Source organism: Falco naumanni, chromosome 5, assembly GCF_017639655.2.
Source record: "Falco naumanni isolate bFalNau1 chromosome 5, bFalNau1.pat, whole genome shotgun sequence".
Taxonomy (NCBI): Eukaryota; Metazoa; Chordata; class Aves; order Falconiformes; family Falconidae; genus Falco; species Falco naumanni.
Window position 1 is genome coordinate 20846080 of NC_054058.1, and position 20292 is coordinate 20866371.

At 37.4% G+C, this 20292-nt stretch overlaps 1 protein-coding gene across 1 annotated transcript in view; it reads right to left on the bottom strand.

Moving 5' to 3' along the window:
• Positions 1-20292, bottom strand: part of PIK3C2G (phosphatidylinositol-4-phosphate 3-kinase catalytic subunit type 2 gamma) — a 208027-nt gene that overhangs the window by 103455 nt on the left and 84280 nt on the right. The window contains 3 exon segments of the mRNA XM_040596857.1: positions 4074-4168; positions 5318-5411; positions 16274-16462. Of these exon segments, the coding sequence (XP_040452791.1) occupies positions 4074-4168; positions 5318-5411; positions 16274-16462 (378 nt within the window).

A 20292-nucleotide genomic window follows, 5' to 3' on the forward strand; every position in this document is an offset into this window, starting at 1 on the left:
GGAGTGCTGAATGAAATTAAGTGATAAGGGTTTTGGAAAACAGTATTGAGGGACAAACCTCCCAACAGTAGAGAATTTAACTGGGGTCTTTTTAAACTTTTATACATTGCTTATCTTCTTTTTGCTTCTTACAGTTCTTATTTATATAGAAAAAGAAATAAAAATATTATGTTTAAGCTTTGAAACCAATAGTCTAATTCACTTTGTTTTCATCAAGTTGGCTTTCACTGAAAGATCCTTTTTATTCTCATTCTCACTTACCTGCAAGATGTGGACTGGAAAAGAGAGAAGACTACTCCCTATTCTCTCGATTGTCAGACAAAGTGGCATTGAGAAATGCTGTAAACTAGGAATGTTCTATAAAGTTTTAGCGACCTAGGAGATAAGGTACAAAAGGACATTTTGCCTTCAGCAAGGATTTCACCTGACTTTTTCTTTTCTTGAGCTAAGCATACCAGATTCTCATGCTCCACCAAAATTTACAAACACTCACACTCTCCCACAACAATGAAACCTGTTTCTTAGCACCACCTTCACGCAGCTGCTACAGATCCTACAGGACACTGTATTTCTCCCTGTTACCCAATCCTCCTGTGGAAGGCAACCATCTGTGAGACATCCTCCTGGCCACCTGCTGCCCCAGCCAGCTGTTTCGATTGTACACTGCAGCTGCCACCTGTGAAAGCAGCTAAAAGCCAAAAACACTCAAGCAAATGGGAAAGCGATTGGCAGGTTGCCAGAGGCAAAGGAGTGGATTAAAACTCTAGCACAAAAGCTGGGGGGGGGGAAAAAAACCAACAAAAACAAAAAACCAAACACAAAAACCAACAACAACAAACCACACACAACAATCAAAAAAACCCCTAAAATAAAAAACCTAAACCCCAAACCCTGTGTGTGAAACACAGTAGCAAGGAGATAAACACGAGACTTTCAGAAAGCTGAAGGGCCCAGAGAGGCTCATAGCAGGTTTCTTTCCCCTCAAGCAATTTTTCTGCTTTGCTAGAACCAGTTTAATAACTTTTCTTCTCATCATAGCTCCAGGGAATGGGAAAACTTGTTCCGGCCTTCTCCCCTCCCAGGAACTCTGATGGAAAAAAGCAAAAATCAGAGTGGATTTCTAGAAGATAGTGGGGCAGGGTAAATGTCCCCATGCCTCATGGACATTAGGAACTCTTGAAATAAGACTAAAATGGGATTTAAGCGGTACATAGGTCCTGTGCTGGCACTGTACGCGTGGGCAATTTTTAGTCTCCTTGAGAAGAGGAGTGTGTTCAGAAGTACCAATGAGCAGCTGAAACACTGATGGATGCAGACGGACCCAGTTCTCAAGAATTCAGACGGGAAAAGTCACACACGATAAGAAAATAAACCAACCAAACACACACAAGGTGTAGGATCAATTAACTTTTCACTGTCAATAACAGAATTATTGGAACAAATCTACAACAGATACAAGCAAAGAACAGACTGAAGCTATCCTGATTTACAACAGCTAAAGATGTGTGTGTCCCAAGAGTGAATATTCTGTTCTGTCCACCTTTGCCAACCACTGTCCCATAATTTTTAAGTAAAATCTTCAGAGAAACTCATCACTGCTTGATGGAAAGGAGTTAACAATTTATTATTCAACATTCATATTTAAAAGTGATGAGCTGGTACATCATTGTTGGGTAGCTGTTCATCTCTGGTGTGCCTGGAAATTGAGTCAATTGAAATAACTGAGATATTATTATAAATTATATTTGTCATTAAAATAAGTTAGTGTTGACAGTCACCACCATTTCTAGTAAGCAGTTTCTAGATTTATAATAGTGTTGTAAACCATGGAAGTTAAAATCAGTTGACTTTTCCCCTGCGGTTCTGGAGTCTCATCACCAGTATTCTGAATTACGTTAGAGTCTTCATTTTCAAGTTTTATTTTGGGTGGGTACACTGTGCATAACGTTGTATTATTTAATAGTGGAGTTGTAATGTCATTCGTTACAATTAAAGATAAATATAAACTTGTTACTGAGGTTTGTTTTTACCAGTCCTTTCTTCTTGATTGCTAATTTGGTAATGAAAGAGAATGCAACACTTGAGAATAAAATGTTACCTGTTTGCATTTCTTAAAAGGAATTATGTGAGTGTACATGCACACGTGTTCCCCACATTATTAAATCATTGAGCTTCTTTTTAAAATCTCTTTAGAGATAAGTGGAAGAAAAACCTTTGTTTTCCATTACTTTAATAAGGACTGAAATTCAATTTGTGAAGTAAAGCTTTTATTAATTAATTAAGGCTTTATTAATAAAAAGTATGAAATTACTGTTAAATTTTGTAAGTAGAATTCATGACTTGGGTGATGCCTTTTAAAATACTGGAACAGGAATATGAATAATTACATAAATTCAAATGTTAGGTAGAAAAGAGTTTACTACAGAACAACATGGTGGAGCAGTGTAATCAAAGGAAAAAGGTGTATAGTGTGATGAATACAAAAAGCAAAATTTTAAGAGATGTATGCCATATTAGAGTTCTCAGTTTAGACTGAAATTTTTGAACAAAAAACTAAATAAAAGATATATCCAGCATGAACAGGGCTACTACCAGCAAAAGGCAGAGAATACAGTGAACACTGAGAAATATTTTATTTTATGTGGGTATGTGTAGTTGGGCTATGTATTCAGCTATATATAAATGTATTTTGCCACATTATATTGTAGTGTGCCAGATAAAGATATTTATTATCCAGGTTGGAATATCTGCTCTATATTACCCAAGTTTATAATACTAGACAGCTTGAGCAAAATATGGGGGAAAAAAATGTGACCTGCAGAGGTCTACACTGCAAAGTAAAGAGGACGAAAAGAGGATGAAGACCACAGATACTTAAGTCTTTTTTTTTTTTTTTTTCTTTTTTTCTGAGAAGAAGAGAGCAGTTAAGGAAAACACAGGTAAACTGATAATATTCCCCACTGTCCACTGAACTTTAGAAATAATGTCTAATTGCACAGGAAAACTACCAACTCTTTGGGCACATTATAAGAACTCTAGAATGGACAATTTATATCCAGTATGACTAAGTTTAATATAAGATAGTCAAAAGCATATTTCAGATGCTGTAGAAAGAAAGCACGCTAAATGTGGTTCCTCTTTATTTGATAGATGTGCTTATTAGACATGTTATTGCTATCCTACTCATTTCCGTGATACAAACACATTCATAATTCTGTTTTATCCCTACTACTACTTCCAGAAAGTATGATCTATGCTCTTTCTGACCTCACACTTCATCAACCAAATGATTAAATTTCAAGTTGTTGTCTTTCCTTTGCAGGGAGGAAAGTTTTTGCTTTAAGGAGTCTGAGCCAGTTGAACTGTAAATGAAAGCTCAGTTTGCCCATCACTACTAAACATGAAAAAATAAAAGCCAAACCCACTACTACAGTTTGATTTTCAGATCACAGGGCAGCTTTTCAGGTGGCAGAAATCCACATTCCTATTCAGAGAGCTCTGAAGTAATAGCACAGCGAACAGAATAACCACTGCATGCAATAATATGATTAGAGAGATCCTTATGTTGCAGAGGTAGATGGTGAATGGCAGTTATGTCAGGACTGGTACATCTCCATAATCACAAAAAGGAACTATTGGAAACTCACAAGTCAGATATACAAAGGGGTAAGACATACACTTTGGCACACGAGAAGTCTGACAGCTTCAGGAGAGGTCAGAGAAATCACAAAATCAGGATCCTTTATAAGTAAGCCAACGCTGCTTGGAGATTGCAAGTTTTGAGGTAGGCTGTTTTTAGCTCAAACCAGAAAATGCAAAAAAAATACAAATAGTATCTTACTTAAGTGAGCAGAACTTTCCCTCCTCCCTCCCACCAGGGGCAGGGAAACGGCAGAGATAAGTAGGTCTTTTATACAACTTACCCATACCTGGTATGAAAGGGGAATAAAGAAGGAGCAGAAAAATAGGCTTTCTGTTGATTTTTAACAAAAAGAGAGTTTGTCACCAGTAGAATCATGATTAAAGTTTACTGCAAGAAAAAATGACTGTGGTACTAATGACAAATTTCTTACCAGTAAAGCTGATGGGCTACTTGGATGCTCTGAAGAGAACGATTCAGCAGGAGTTTCACTAGAGGGCTTTCAAGGCTCCACTCAAACTTGACTACCTTAACAGATAAATTAATAGCAAGAATCACTTGTATGCTGGCTTTCTTGTCTTTCCTTTATAACAAAATTAATCAGAAAGGACCCAGAGCTTACTTTGAATGAAACAATCTGACATATGGAGAACTCCCTAGCAATGCAATGAGCAAAGAAATTTCAGGACACAAGTTGTTTGCCACCATCTGCAAGACAGGTGGATACCATCTTGATTATGGCTGTGTTAACATCCATGTAAATACGCAGCTTTTCTTCCCCTGCTTGAAACTATCAATCTATATTTTAGTTTTTATCTGATTATCTGGGTTGCAAAATAAACTTAATTGTGAAACAGAAGCTGTGGAAGGTGAAAGGTCACATAAGTGCTCTACTGTGTGAATGCTGTAAAGCTGTGCAGGTTCCACTGCTTCACAGTAGTGTATTAGATAAATATATTCATACATATATATCTATCTAGATATATGTATATATGTACATGCATTTATATAAATATATATTTAAAACACACAAAACCTCAAGAGGAACTCTGATATGTGGAGTAGCAAGCAATCCATGTGCAGTGTTACAACGTAAGGGGAAAAAGTTTTCAAAGATTCCTTTTTAACTGTGACACAGGACCTACTCAAGCACAAAGTGATTGCTTTGGAAGCAGCGGGCCCATAACTTGTAAAACATTAATTTCCAGTGAAACACGGTGTACATCTATAAAGAGACAATTCTACACCCAATTACCCTGGCTACTCTGTGCTGACAACAATTTTCCCCATATATGTGATATGAAGTATACGGTGATGTGTTGCAACACCATTTGCTTCTTTGACTGCAGCTAAGCCCTGCCATCACCAGCCCCTGGTTTGGTGGTCGTAGCAGAATTTCTCTTGTTCAGATGTATGTTTTATTTTTCCTTGGTACCTGAAAATACCTTCTTGTAGTACACAGTCGAGTTCAATCAGCATGCCAAAACAATTACATCCTTTTAAGTGGACAACAGTCTATACCTCAGCACTGTTCTTAAGTCAATCATTGCATCAGCTGATTGATCTTTCTCATTTATTCCTCTTACAATGTATCAATAAAACTGAAAGAATCAAAAGTATTTAAAGAAGTTACTGATATGGACAGAAGACTTACTTGGCTCTCACTTTCTTCCTTACCTGAACCAGCTGTGGGAGGTATTCTAACAGTTCATCATTTGACATATTTTCTAGTTGCTGGACTGCTGTTCTGCGAATATCTTGATCGGGAAAACTAGAGCAAAACAAATAGATATCATTAAGAGCTACTCAACCACTGCAACTCTCCTGAGCACTCACTGATACAAAATGTTAGCAAAACAGGTTTTCTCTCAAAATGGAATAGGAAAAAAACCCACAATTCATTTATTGTACTGTAACAAGAATCAAGGACACACAGCAGATACCTTAATTGGTTTAATTGTAACAATGTCATACAGGAAAAAAGACAAAACCCTGCTGTTTAAATACAGCTATCATGTATTGTAATTTCCTGAAGTATGAAGAAAATTATGGATCTCCATTTGCTGCCTTCAGTTACCTGGAATAAAAAAATTCTGTGCCATGAGAACCATTAACAGTTACTTGAAGACTTCTTTTGTTCTGTGCAACAACAAAAAGGCTTGAAATTTTCCCCACAGAAAGGGTTCATTTCAGATAATTTGCTCCCATGTCAGCTCTTCTGGTTTATATCATTACATGAGAAATAATATTTTTTAAACAGAAGTAATTTTGAAATGGAAAACATGGGGGTTTTTTCATTTTTCTAAAGGAAAATTTAGTAAAAAATTAACACCTTCCCGCAGAAAGGCTCCAAGTCAGTGAAACAGCCATTTCTAATGGGAAAATATTTGAGTATTCAGCATAAGTTGTATTCTCAACAAATTCTGGTTGACACCAAAGTGGATGTTGCCTAACACAGATTTTGTGATGGAGCTCTAACCGTAAAAATAATAAAAGAGGAAAACACGCTGTAACAGTAACGATAAAACAGAGAAAGAAGGCTAGATAATATAGTTGGTCAAAATATTTTTCTTTTAAAAAGAAAGAACAAGATTTTGATGTAATCTGACTGATCAAAACTGACTCTTAGCAGAACACTTTAGCTTTTCAGAGAAAAAGACAAAAATTATACAGCGTTTCTTTTAATATATGAAAGCTGAAAAAATTATCTTTTAAGGACTTATTTTGAAAAAATAAAATACAAAAATAATTTCCACCTTTTCCTGTGTTGAATTTGTGACATTAATGGTGATATATGCAGAATTTTGTGTACATGGAAGATTGGTTTGGGGTTAGCTGCTCTGCTACCAAACCACTTTCACAACAAAGGGAATAGAGGTGCCATGCGGTGTCACCCTTAACTCTCTGTCAGTACTTAAAACTTGTCCACTGACATCCCAAGAATCTTTTATGTCTTCTTCTGAAAACAAACTGGAAACGTTCACACAGATCTCACAGTCGCCAGAGCCACAAGAGTGGTCATCTCTGCCAAAGGGGCAAAAATGTCTTCAAACAGCAGCACAGTCGATCAGATATGGCTCCAAAGAGCCGCTGGGCATTGATCCAGTTCTCGGAGGGCAACCACCTGCCTGCAACAAGCGGTGGATCCCTCCCCTCTGAACTGATACGGCTGTTAGGCTCTTTTGAAAATCTCTGGTTTGGCAGTCTAGGCATACATAAAAATGATGACTAAAGGACACGGATGTCAATTCACCTTGGAGAAAGTCCTTTGAAATCAAAACCACCATGCATGGCAGCAGGTGTCATGGGGCCACCAGTATCACTGCTTTATGTGCTCAACACAGAAACAGGCTGCTCTCTTCCCAGCTTCCCATCCACCACCTTTTACCAATAATATACCCACTAGAAAAATAAATCAGAAGAGAAACATGGGAGACAGTACCACACTTGCAGCAATGACTGCTCATTGCTATCAAGAGAGAAAGAGAAGGAATTGCAAAAGGTAAAGTGCTCAGAAGTATAACGACACTTGCAGCTCTAAACTTGAGCTTTTAAGTTCAATAAAACAGGCTGGAGCAAAACAATACATACACTTTGATCATCGAATTAACTACAGGCCATCAAACAAAAATGTGGATTATTTTTTTCTTAAATGGCTAACAGTTAGACCCACTTGAAAGGCCTGGATTTCTGTGTTGCAACCGGCTGCCACCTGTAGGACTTTCAAACCCCCTACTAACAATGCAGATCAGGTCAGATGTTATTATTTTCTTTGTCTGTTATGGTACATATTTAATGATGTTTTTAATAAAATTTATAATTTTTGTATAATGCTGAGAGGGCCTTGATGAGGAGAGAGGGAACACATTATAAACAAATTATCATGATAGCCTCGCATTAGGCCTGTATTGCAAGGATCTATTTATTTATTTATTTATTCTAGGCAACCTATTAGGAATATGAAGTTGTTACTTTAATATTTGTATGGTTGTTTAGAACAAAACATATTTGAAGGAGGATTGCATATTAAAAAAAAATAAGAATCCCTTTTATATCATCCTATCTTCTAATTATGCAATTGCTCCAAAGGCTTGTGTGCCAAGCACGTGCAGATAATACAGAAATTAGTCTTTCCCTTCCCTTCTTGCCTAGTTCAACAGGTTACTGAACAGTGAAATACACTCTGCACAGGCATCAAGTCAAGCAGAAAAATGTTATTACTTAGTTACTGCTTGCCCTTACTAGCAACCAACATTTAAATATATGCAATGCTACGATGAGAGAAACTCCTACATATTTTGCAGCTATACAAAGAACAATACAGTTATTTTAATCCTGACCTTTCCAGAAAATTCAGCAGCTAACATTTGATTTGTTTAGAATTATTTTGCTGTAAAGTCCAAACTGAGGCTATATTTAAGTTAACAAAAGTATCTCTAAGAGATGTGACTACAATAACGATGAGCTCAGATGCATAGGCACTGTGGTGAAAAATCCATAGGTTTGCTTGCTTCAGGAAACATAGCCTTTGTCACTTTTCTTGAATGAGATTTTGGTAATTAGTTATTCTTGTTTACTAAACTGGTTTCTTCAGCTTGTAAATCTAGAGGTCAGTCTGAGGCTGAGTTGAATCTTTTTGAAAGAGCGGGCAGTTAATATGTTCTTTTAACTACCTGACAATTTGTTAAGCCACAGATGTAATATCCACTGCTATCCTGAATTTCATTTTGGTCAAGAACACAGGTACAATAGAAAAAATTAATTCTGTTTGGTTTACCCCTTACATTTGTACTTGAGCAAACATTTAACATCCTCAGAAACACTAGAACTACAGCAAATAGTTATGAACTCTACCAGTATTACATGGCGTTTATGCTATTCTTGCTTATATACATCAGTTTACTTGCTAAAAGCTAGTAACAGGGTAAGGTCTAGAAGCAGGTCTGAGTAAAAAATCCTACCGTTTACATGCCTGGAAACTATGTCACCTTGTAGTGTAGTAATTAATTAGGGCTGGAGGGTTTTTTCCAGTGAATAACCTTGCAAACTTTTTAGTGTTGCATCAAATCTGATTTTAGTAATCCATAAATTAGTCTTGATTAAGGAACACAATTGATTTTTTGGTTCTGTGAACTCAATGCAAATGAAATAATTTTAGGCCTAAGCAAAACAGCTTCATGGTTTGGATATTAGATGACAGCTGATTTCCAGGGCTTGCAACAATGAATATATCACTATTTACCCATCCTGAAAATTCTGGAAGCAGGAAAGTGAGACGATTTTATCACAATCAATTCAATATTCCAGTGTTTAAGGATACTCTCCTGAGAAAGAGGAGCTCATCTATATTAGATCAATTTTGCAAAGGATTTGAACCATAGATTATCAGGTTCCTGACATGTGGCCTCTGATAACACCTTCAGAGAGGCAGGGGATTCAGGGACTTGTCTTCCTTAGCTGTTTTGTGGTTGTCACAAAAATCTCTGAGAATTTAGCTAGAAAAGAAGCAATTTAAACCAAAAACCTTTAACAATGCTTGTATGACTCTTTCTTTGCACAGTTTCAAAATGGTAACTTTGATCCAGATTTCCAATTACTTGTAGCTGTACTTTTTCTTCCTTGACAAACAAAATATTAGTCAATAAATAATTAAGTGATTAGATCTACAGCGTCCCTCATTTATTTGCCTGGTTGCCACTCTAATATATTGTAGCTTTCTCCTTTGACCAATTTTATTTCTTCTCTCCTCAGGTAATGAGTACTCCATAACACAGATTGTGACTTCTTACAAGTTTGTGTCAGGTTTACACACTCAGAGACATTACTGAAGAATAAGCAACATGTAAATTGTAGTCATTCAGTCTGGTCCTTATCAATATGTCACACTATGCAGGACTTCAAATTTCCCCTTCACAGCCCATCTTGCAACCTGGATTCTCCCTGTTATCAAAATTATTTCCTTTGATATTTAGCTTCCACACCCCTTTTGCTGTTTTGTTCTCTCCCTGCATGTTGCCAATGATTGACAGACACCCATTTTATAACTTCTAAGTAGCCGTAGATTGTTAGGTCTCCACTGAGACTTTAAGGTGTTTTTTGTAGAAGTTGAATTTTGAGCTGGATGAGCATAGATTACAATTTGTTTTAGGAGTAAGAACTTACAGTCTTTGATTTTGTTCATATAGATAGCCAGCAGGGAGCTATTTGTCTAGCTGTACCTTTCAGCTAAATCAGATTCAAACAGAAAACTAAGCGTTGTTGAGGCTTCCTGTGGATTTGTGAAATTCTCTTGAGATTTTGGCATCTGTCAGCGGTGACCTGACTGTAAATGAGAAATAGATGTCTTTTCATTTTTAACAGTTTCATTATCCTAATTTTATTACACTGTCTCAAATATCCCTATGCTGGAAGATATTTGTCAGGTAAATGGAACTGTACAGTTCACTTCATTTTCTGGCATGCGAGGATCTCCACAGAGAACAGCATGGCCTTTCGTGAGCTGTCTTTTAAGTTAGAAGTTTATAACACACCACATATTTCTGCACATCCCTTCGCTTTTTAAGTTCTGTTGCATTTTCAAAAAAGAAAGGCTCTGGTCCCATGAAATGCATGTTATTAAGTCTTGTAGAAACAAGGGAGGCTGAGGCAGCAAACCTACTGGAATGAAGATGCCAACTGAAATCAAAAACCCCTCTAAGCAGCAGAGGATATCATGTCACTGACAGGTGTAACTGGGCCCAGAGAAACTATGGAATAACTGTTTAAAAGGACAGATAAGTTTTGGGGGGCAGTTTAAAGTATTTTAAAAGTAACTACACAAGAAGAGAGAAGAAACTTGAAGAATAATGATTAAGGAATTCCTTTAGTTTTAGCACTCAGATAACGTTAGCAGGGCTTATTTGATTTCTCTTGGTGATTTTTTTCATTCCTTTCAGGCCTTCTAAAGAAAACATTGTGTGAGTGTATGAAGAATAGAAAATGGCAAGGATTAAAAGAAAGTACAGAAAAATAAAAAATACCATCTGTAAAAAGGACACCGGATTTTCAAAATGTTCAGTTGAAGAAGAGCAATATATTCACTCCTCATTGTGGTAACACGTCAACCCTCCCCATCCCCACACATTGCAAAGCTCGTGGTCAGATACACTAGCTATCATGCTAGCTGATTGATTGGCAGATGGATCTGTAGAATTTACTGACAGAAAATATACTTTAGGTAAGGTTTATATAGATTTTCTACAAGAAATTCTGACTAAAGCAACTAGTAATAAGTTTAAGATGTCATGGAGACCATATGGTGAACCATATCGTAGGAGAGAACAAGAGTAGGAAGAAATTAACAAAAAGTTTTCCATTTCAAACCTGTGTGATCTAGAAGATTCTTCCCACCACAGAGACAAAGAAAAGAATAAAACATGAAAAACTTGATCATTTACAGATATATTTTCCTGACTAGGTTGTGTATTTATGTATAGAAAGAATGCAGTATCCTACATAGTTGTCTATTGTTAGTTGTCTTAATATAGCTGGCTGTTGTAGTACCTTCATATTAATTGCCAAGAAAGGTAAAAAAATATTAAAGGCAGTGGGGGTGTGTGGGGAGAGGAGAAAATCAATCACATTCTGATGCTTAAAATAAAGAGTCGTCTATTCCTAACAATGCATACATTCCCACATAAATTATCAGTAAATTTCATGTACATTACTACAAAGCAGTTTTAAAGCTTTATCAGTAGTGCTTTCTCTACATAAAGTATCAATTTAATTGTAGACTGTTGCTTTGTTCTTACCTTATTTCTTTGCATAAACCTGTTTGCTTTCCACATGGATACACAACTACAGCCTTTTAAACCAAGTAAGAGGCAAACAGGCAAGATATGTTCTAGCTGTATCTGTTTGATAAATATTCTGTTCAGCATTCTGTTTTGGAGCCCCAGGGAACTGTTTAAAATCTGCTTTTAATAAAACAATGACAATTTGATTCAACAATTCTAAATAAATTCGGCTTTCAAAGGTGTCAGAACAAAATCTGGCTTCAAGCTATCACTTTTTATTATAATATTGGCTAGAAAGCGAGTTTCACATGTACTGGTATATACCCTAATCTCTGAAACTCAATAAGTACTCTTCTACATAACATGAAAATCAACAATAACACTGTGAGACTCAAAGACACTCATACAAATATATAAAGATGCAAAAGGGCACCTTCTCTGGTTAATAAGAAGTAGGAGTCATACCTTCCCCTATTCTGCCTGCTTCATACGGAGGTTTAAGCAAGGTAGTACAAAACCCCTCTGAACCTTTAATGTCTGGTCTCAAAATCTCTGATATGGCACATGGGTTTAAAGGAATGTCCTTCTCTGTACATTTACCCCGACAGAGTTTAGCAGGAAGTTTCTACAAAAAATTGTTAAGCCTGTCAGGAAGGTTGTCTTCACCTCCACTATCTACATCAAAAAGAACTCTCTTCAGAATGGTGGCAGCCATGCACAACACTAGAAAATTACACACTATCTTTGTGGCCATTTCCTGATCTGAGCTCAGTCTCCCGATTCCTAGCCATGATACCTCACAGGGCTGCAAGTGTACCCTAGATGCACCAGAAAACAAGCCTGGGGAAAACATTCTTTTATTTGTGTTAATGAATATATTTGGACTTTTATTTTCAATAAATTGAATACCAAGATTACCTGACGGAAAATTGTAATTACAGCTGTTCTATACATACACAAAACATTGGCCTGTTAGCAACACATCATAAATGATAGCATTTCAAATATTGCCTTTGGTTTCTTTGTGTCAAGAAAATTCTCTGAATAAACAAGTGTACTGGTGTTGTTTCCCCAGCTAGAGTGCCAAGTCAATGTAGATACAGTTATGGAAAGCTCTAACTCCACTAAAGCTTGTTTTTTTACCAAACTCACTAAGTGAAGTCAATGGTAAAATGCACAGGGCACCAATAAGCAGTGCTGAGTAGGAGGGACCAGCTCTATACCTTCTGCCTGAGCGAAAATATTATTTTTCAGGCAATGGCTTATAATCATCCTTCCCTGAAATTAGAGGTAAAACTAAGAGTGTAAAATCCTATTCTACATTTCCCCCTGCCACCCTCTCCATCCCATCTTTATTGAATAAAGAAACAGCCATTGTTTTTCAAATTGTTTTTTTAAGCTTTGACTTCTGGGGCTTTAAGAATCAATGCACTTGCTGCAAGTACTGGATGCAAGGTTGCTGCTGAACTTATCTGTGAAATGTACCATGCTTGTGTTTCCAATTTGTGAAAGTTATTCCTTTCCACTGCATAAATGAGTATGTTATCATTTGGCTGCCTTGAGATGTGCCTGCAAAGTGGAAGAGCATAAGAGAGACATGCTCAAAGAACAAGAAATGTCTATTAAATTGTACATTTAACTGTGTAGTGAACAAAACAATTTAGAAGTTTCAGAAAGTTGCAAAGAGCATTCTAACTCAGATGCATGAGAGTGGGGCTTAACCTGATGGGCCATGATACCCCTCACTAAGCTCTCTGATGCTGTCATCTAACCCAGGCAATGAGGAATCACCTCCAATGCTTTTAATTTTTTTATCCTTGCAAATGTAAGCTTGAGTTTAATCAACAGGACAAATGGCTGCTTTTTTGCTCTGAGAAGAAGGATAATTTAGAGTTCCTAGCTCAAGGCTTGCAAAAGCAACTAGTGATTTTGAGTACCCTCTCTAAACTGTATAAAGAGTAAGCACATGCCTGAAGGAGAAATTCAGGTTCTCTTTAAGACACTGCAAATTGAAATTCCAGCCAAGGAGTCATCCACAATTCAAAGTGACTGGAAACTCTTAGTCTCCTTTATGGTATTGCTAACAACGTGGCAAAAATTGGATGCCCCATCCCTGGAAGGGTTCAAGGCCAGGTTGAATGGGGCCTTGAGCATCCTGGTCTAGTGGAAGGTGTCCCTGTCAAGGTAGGGGGGTTGGAGATAGATGATCTCTCAGATCCCTTGCAATCCAAACCATTCTATGTTTCTATAATTCTAAGAAATGTTGATACGTAGAAATAATACAACATAGGGCTGAACTGTGGATCTCCTTGGTACAGGATGCTCTGAAAGCTGAATACTTTTGTGGAATTAATTTCTATTTGGAAAAAAAATCATAGAAGAAGAATGCAAGAGAGCTCTTAAACTAAAAAAAAAATCTGTCTCAGGAAGTCTCTGAGCTGCAGATTGCTGGAAGTTGGGGGAGTAGCACAATGTCATTATGTTTGGCCCATTCTTTCTGTTTTCCCTAGGTAAATGTTGCTGGTCACCATTGGAGACAGGATGCACTAGACTGACTTTTGGGCTGATTTAGTGCAGCTGCTCCAGCATTCTTGCATTATGTTATCAATTCATGTACATAAAGATCAGCTCTAATGTACTTTACTTACCTATGATTTGGTAGTGATGGTAACACAAATCCTTAAAATAGGCATGAATATATAAAGAATATTTCTTTTATATTCTGCTCATGTTTTATATGATGAACTTGGATCTTTCAGCTGTGTCTCAGTAATCACAAGAAATCAGAGAGCTGTTTTGTAAATGATAGAAGTGAGGAAGTGAGTTGATGAATTGTCAGCGCCAAACATAATACAGGATAGAGTTGAATGAACCTTCAAAACCAGCTGTTAACGGAGCCTACAATCCAAAGTCAGTGAAGGTAATGGTGAAGGAAAGTTGGACCCTATCCAGTGCTACTTTACTTTTCAAAATTATTGAAGTCTGAGAAAAAGAGAACCATAGAAAAAAACCTTAGAAATCCATTTACATTGAAAGTACTCCCCTTCTTCAACACACTCTCTCAAGTTGCATATACATGTCTCTCATCAGTTAAATGATGTGACCTAGACATCTCTGAAGTGAGACATCTTTAAGGAAATGTAATCCCTCTGTTTCTGAATGTTAGCTTCCCAGTTGTTCATGCACCTACCAAATATTGTGGGCATGTGAAGGACAGAAATTTTTTTAGGGGGGATTGTACTGTCATCTGGAACTTCTTTCTGCAGAGTTAGCACAAAGAAAAAAAAAAACAAAACACCTTGACTGATACTAACTTTTGAGAGAAAGAAGCTGAAGGGACAAACCTGCTAAGATTCTGATCAGAAGTGCTTTTTCTTTGGTATGACTGCAGGTGCCAACAGTGGGCACCAAGAGAGACAAAGTGATGACAACTTCCCATCTTTTTATGCCAGCAATCCTTGTGGTAGCCAGAATGAGCACTGTGTACACTACATCCACCACACACTGAGAAGCTCTGTGACACAGACAGAATCATATTAAATATCCTATGAAGCCTCTGACAGGACTGATATTCTGCATCACACCCTGATGAAGAGCTACATCCTTAAGGAAAAATCAAGCTCTTTATTTGCAGAAATGCCACCCACCCACAGAAACAAAATTTGACAAAAGATCTGATCTGAAAGCCTGGAATGCTCTGACAAACCATCTCAAAATCTTTTGCTGCTCTGGGGTGTTGAAGACAACACACTGTCCATATACTCCTTTCTACATGGTTCTTTTATAAATCAGAAATGGCTTCTAATAATTTAATAATGGCAAATAAGATAATGATAATATGCTCCAGAACCTGATCTTTGCTGCCAACATTCCCACTAAATGTAAAAAAGACATGCATTGAAACATGTAAAACTATTCATAGTTCAGCTACAAACCTGAGACACAGATGTTCTTAGGAAGTCATATCCAGAGGCAAATAACAGTCAATAGTCAGTTTTATATTATTAAATATTTTTTTAACAATGTGGAGGTGAGTATATATAGTTTTCTCAAGTAAAGCTTTTGGTCAAGTTTTTTTTCTAAAGGTACAACATGGAATCGAAATTGCAAAGTTAGTGCAGCTTGTGCTTATCCAGCCAAGCAAGGGCTTGCTAAAACAAATTTGCTCAACCATTTCATCAGCATGTTTAATGTTTTCACAGGTAGGTCACAAAGCAAAATACCTCCCAAGCCTTTGGAGGAAATGTAACTGCTGACACAGATTCTGCCCCCCGATATCTGCTATCACGTCATAGCTAAGGGTCTCCGCACCAAGGAAGCCTTCCAAACAATCAGCTCCCACTCTAAGAAGTGGGGGTGGAAAATGAGGTACAGCAACAGAATTTATTCAAAGTGTGGGGAACTGACTTCAAAGTTTTATCCTATCTGTTTCAGAAAGACAGGTTACAGGTGGAACTGTATGTATTTACATGGTGTAATCTAGGGATATATTTCAGTCCTTATCTCTCATTAGTCACTTCATGTCTGTACAGTAGTTTGAAGATATGGAGAGCTATGTAAATGCTAAGTATTTGGTTGATCACCTATTATCAGAAACTGACTGAATCTGCTATAGAGAGTGAAATAGTCTTTTCATTGCCCTGAGAAATAGAAAAACTCAGCCAAGATGGCAGGGCTGGCATGTTCAATTCAAGGTCATCACAAGAGTTGCAACTATATCCTCACTCAGACACAGGGACAGAATCCAGGTCAATGAACCAAAGCATGATACTGTGCTGAGCAAACTGAGGTGCTGAATTAATCAGCATGTGATCATTCTGTCTGTTGTTGTTTTCCTACTTTGTTGGTTTTCCCTTACCTGAAAGTGAGAAGCCCAAGTGCCTCCAGTGGGTTAGAAAATCTCCATCTCCTCAACACAGCATACATTTCTGATACAGTTGTTCGATCCCAGCTGGGGGCACTGCCCAGTACCAGAGGAAGGGAGCAATTTTGATTATTGCAGTAGTAACGATAAAACCATAAGATTCTTCTCTGTTGCTCTGAGAGTCTGGAAGAGAAGATTAGAAATTCAGTTTAAAATTAAAACCACCTGGAGCTTTGTGTAGCAACAAACTTTATTGTACAGAGGGGCCAAGTCATACAGTACACTGCTTTTCGGCTAAGTACATGTTTTCCTCAGGGTAGGATATCATTTTTTGCAGACCAGCTTTTATAAGAAAAGTGATACTTATACTCTGGATCTGTCAGCCTTGGGTCATATAAAAATGAAGTGTCAAAAGACACACATATATGGTTATTTCACTTCCCAATCACTCTCATTTTTCTTCTCCGCTGTCTCTGTTGCTGGTGGTGTTTGTTTGTTTTGTTTTTACTGGAGTTTTCTGACAGAGACAAAGAAGGTGCTGTTATCACCAGATAAATTATTACATCCATCTGCTACATACACATCATATCTAACTACTGTAACAACTAGACACACAACACTGCTAGCCATAGCTTTCATTTCTGCTCTTGCTTTGACTGTTCAATGCAGGCTTGTCTATTTTTAGTCTATTTGCATTTAAAATAAGGTTGAGGCACATCCATGCGCATACATAGGAATATAAGCATGTCCCTAACACAGGTATAAGTTTGGAAAAGGGAAGGAAAGCTCCCAGCAGCTTCTCTGTCTGTTCACAAGGCTTAGCATGCCATGCTTCATTGTACTAACTTATAAAAAAGGTTGCCATATCAAATTACTCATTGAGATACCTAATATCTAAATGATATTTTGATAAAACGGTCATTCATCACACCATATTTCACCACAGTAAGAAATGCCTCAGAACAACATTTGCTATACATCCTCTGATTTGTCTGCAATTCAGATGTCTTTGCCTAAAGCATATTAAATCTCAGGTTCTGCTACCATCAGAAAACAAAAAGAAACTCCCTATGAGAGACAAATTCAGACAATCTTCTTAATTTGATATCAAACCCTTCAAAAACAAGATTTGAGAGTGCAAACTCATCTCCAGTTCACACAAATCATTAATGAAACCAAGAGGAACATTGGTTTTCTTGGTCATACTTGATGGATTGGTGATCTATCTATTTAAAAACATAATGTAACTGTGACTTTAAACAGACCTAAGTATTTCAAAGCAAGGTGTGAGAAACCTTGTAGAAGGCAGTACGTAAATAGCTCATTTCCAATTAAGCGTTTCATTGTCGAGATGGCAAGCAAGGCTCAAAATCCAAGTGTTTACATTCTTTCCAAGGTCATCTTCCTTCTATTTGCAGTATTTTGGGACATTCTTAGCCAAGAAACTATCTTAGCCCTGCTCTAACCATCAAGATTGTGGCTTTCACAACTCATAGCAATGAGTTGCTTTGGCTCTGTATACACCAGAGAACTTTTCTTCGTAATTTTGAATTGCCAAGCAGTTAGGAACAGAGAGTGGTGGTACAAAGATGGGCATTTTTTTACTGTCACAGAAGTGAACGTTTACTTCTTTCCCTTAGGAGAACAAGCTCATGAATGTATGCAAAAGATGAACCTGACTGTGATACAAATTCTGTCGTGACTTTCAGTAATCATTTCAAGAAAAGTGTAATTTTGGTTACCATTTCAAGAAACAGCTTCAGAATTCACAGCATGCCTACTGTGAGACGTCTTTGTGTTTGTGTGAAGATGTCACACACAGAAAAAGAGATAAAGGTAGGCCTAAGACTTTATTGCCTGTCTGGTATGCATTCGGATGGTATACTGCAGGACAGTTCAGCTAAAGGACCCCTTTTATATGTTGACTTTAAACAGAGATTTAAGCTTTCAAACAGCATCCTCCAAACCAGACAATCTGTTGTTCAGATTAAAGCAGCTAAAGCCTCTACTGAGCTTGCAAAGGGAGATAAGAAATCAATCCTTGTATCAGGTTTTCTAAATAACAGATTTCTCCCTGTGACTTTACTCCAGCGGCAATGCCGTTTTCTCTTTCCATGTTTTAAAGATCAGTGATGAAACTAAAGGGTGAGGTGTTTTTATTTTAGGTTTTGATTTTAAGTTTCTTAGTTGTAATAGAAGTTTACATATACATGTAATGGAACATTTAAGGTAGATGGTAAATGTATTTTGCATACATATAACATCTGAAGATTGTTATGCTAATGACACTTCTTTGGTGGCTTAATAGGGATAAGATGTTAATAAACCCTCTTTATTGATAAAAATGCAGTTTATGTTTTTTTAGGTAGAGTTGTACCTAAATTTCCCTTCATATAACAGCTATATTAAAACATATAGCCTCCTACTCAGCACTGAAAATGAAGTATCCTAAAATCTAAATAATTCAGTAGTTTTCAGTTTTAAAGTTTTCATTAATCCCTTTAGCTAAATGAAGAAAACAGCTTCTGTGAAAATTTTGTTAGCTGGTCTTAATTATTTTTTTTTTTGTGGGGGAAATGGCAAAAATTAGTTTAAATGCTTCTGAGCTGTTTTTATTGCTCATGTTCAGTACTAAAGCAAAACAAGACAAAAGGCAAAAAAAGGAAAGAGTAGAAAAGCTAGCAAATGAAAATTTCTGTTTCCTGGCACTGATTCTCACTCACAAGTTTCTCTCCCGTGGACAGATTAGCAAAGTGTGCAGCATCATCACACTTCTTAGACCTGTTTCACCATTCACCTAGCTGGAAGTAACCTTTCTAATCAAAAATCACAGCAACAGGACTCTCGTACTTCAAACACAATAATCCTAAAAGGAATTAAAGACTCACATCTGAAATGTTTTCAGAAGTCAGCCAAAGCAGCTGGCAGTAACTAATGAACTCACTTGGTCATCCCTCTTTTGCCTGGTTTGGTGGTGATGCCAAAGATCACACAGCATTGCACAGTGCAGGGCTGGAGGAGCACAAGAGCCATATGGTAAAGTTCATTTTCTTCAGTCCCATTGATCCCTTCAGTAATCAGCATCCAAGAGTTGTTGGCCATGGAGACCAGTGATCTGAGCCAGCTACCAGAGAGACAGGGGTCCAAGAGTCTGCTACTGGCAAGACCATATGTCTGGACCAACTACTGGGGAAACCCACATCCATGTGACAGGAAGAGGCCCCAGCACCAGCAACCAAATCCGTGTGTCTGTGAACCCTGGGGGCACGTATGTCTGGGTGTCAGCAGCTGGGGAACTCAGAGAGATATGGGACCAGCTAATGCACAGGCTGAGCGCAACTACGGAGTTATCTGATACCATGTATAAAAATACATATATATGTATGTGTATATATTCCACCAGCAGACTTTGATCCTGACCAGGTGGAGAGGAGGAACCGAATCAGGCTGCCTGTACTGTCTGTTTTGTGGCAGTGCTGCACGTTTGTGTGTGTGCTGGTAAGGTACTGCTTTCTGCCTGCATTGATTTTTTTTATATTCCTATCAGGAACACACGGTCCACCTCTCTAGTGGCTGAACCTGGGGAGACAAACCCACAGCAGCTTTGCGTTTATAACGCTACTGGACTCTGCAGCCTTTAAAAAGGACAACCATGCAGCTGGCTGTTTCTAACCATTGGTTCTTCTTTTCCAACAGGGTTAAGAACATTTTCTGCCATTCACATATTCCATCTACTTTCAGCAGAGTGAACAGAAGGATCCTGACGGTCCAAGAAAGGTTTCTTGTGTCTTCTAACCAGATACCCATTTATTTCAAAATCATATTTGAGTCTTGTAAGCCTAAAGCATCATCATACAGACTTCTTGCCTCTAAAAAGCTACCTTAGATTCCTCTCTTTTTCTTGACATACAAACAAAAAAAAAACAAAAAAAAAAAAAGGAAGAGAACTTCAAATATCATGGTAATAATGTGTTTGGATACGAATATGTGTTGTTACAATTTTTTTTAAAAGA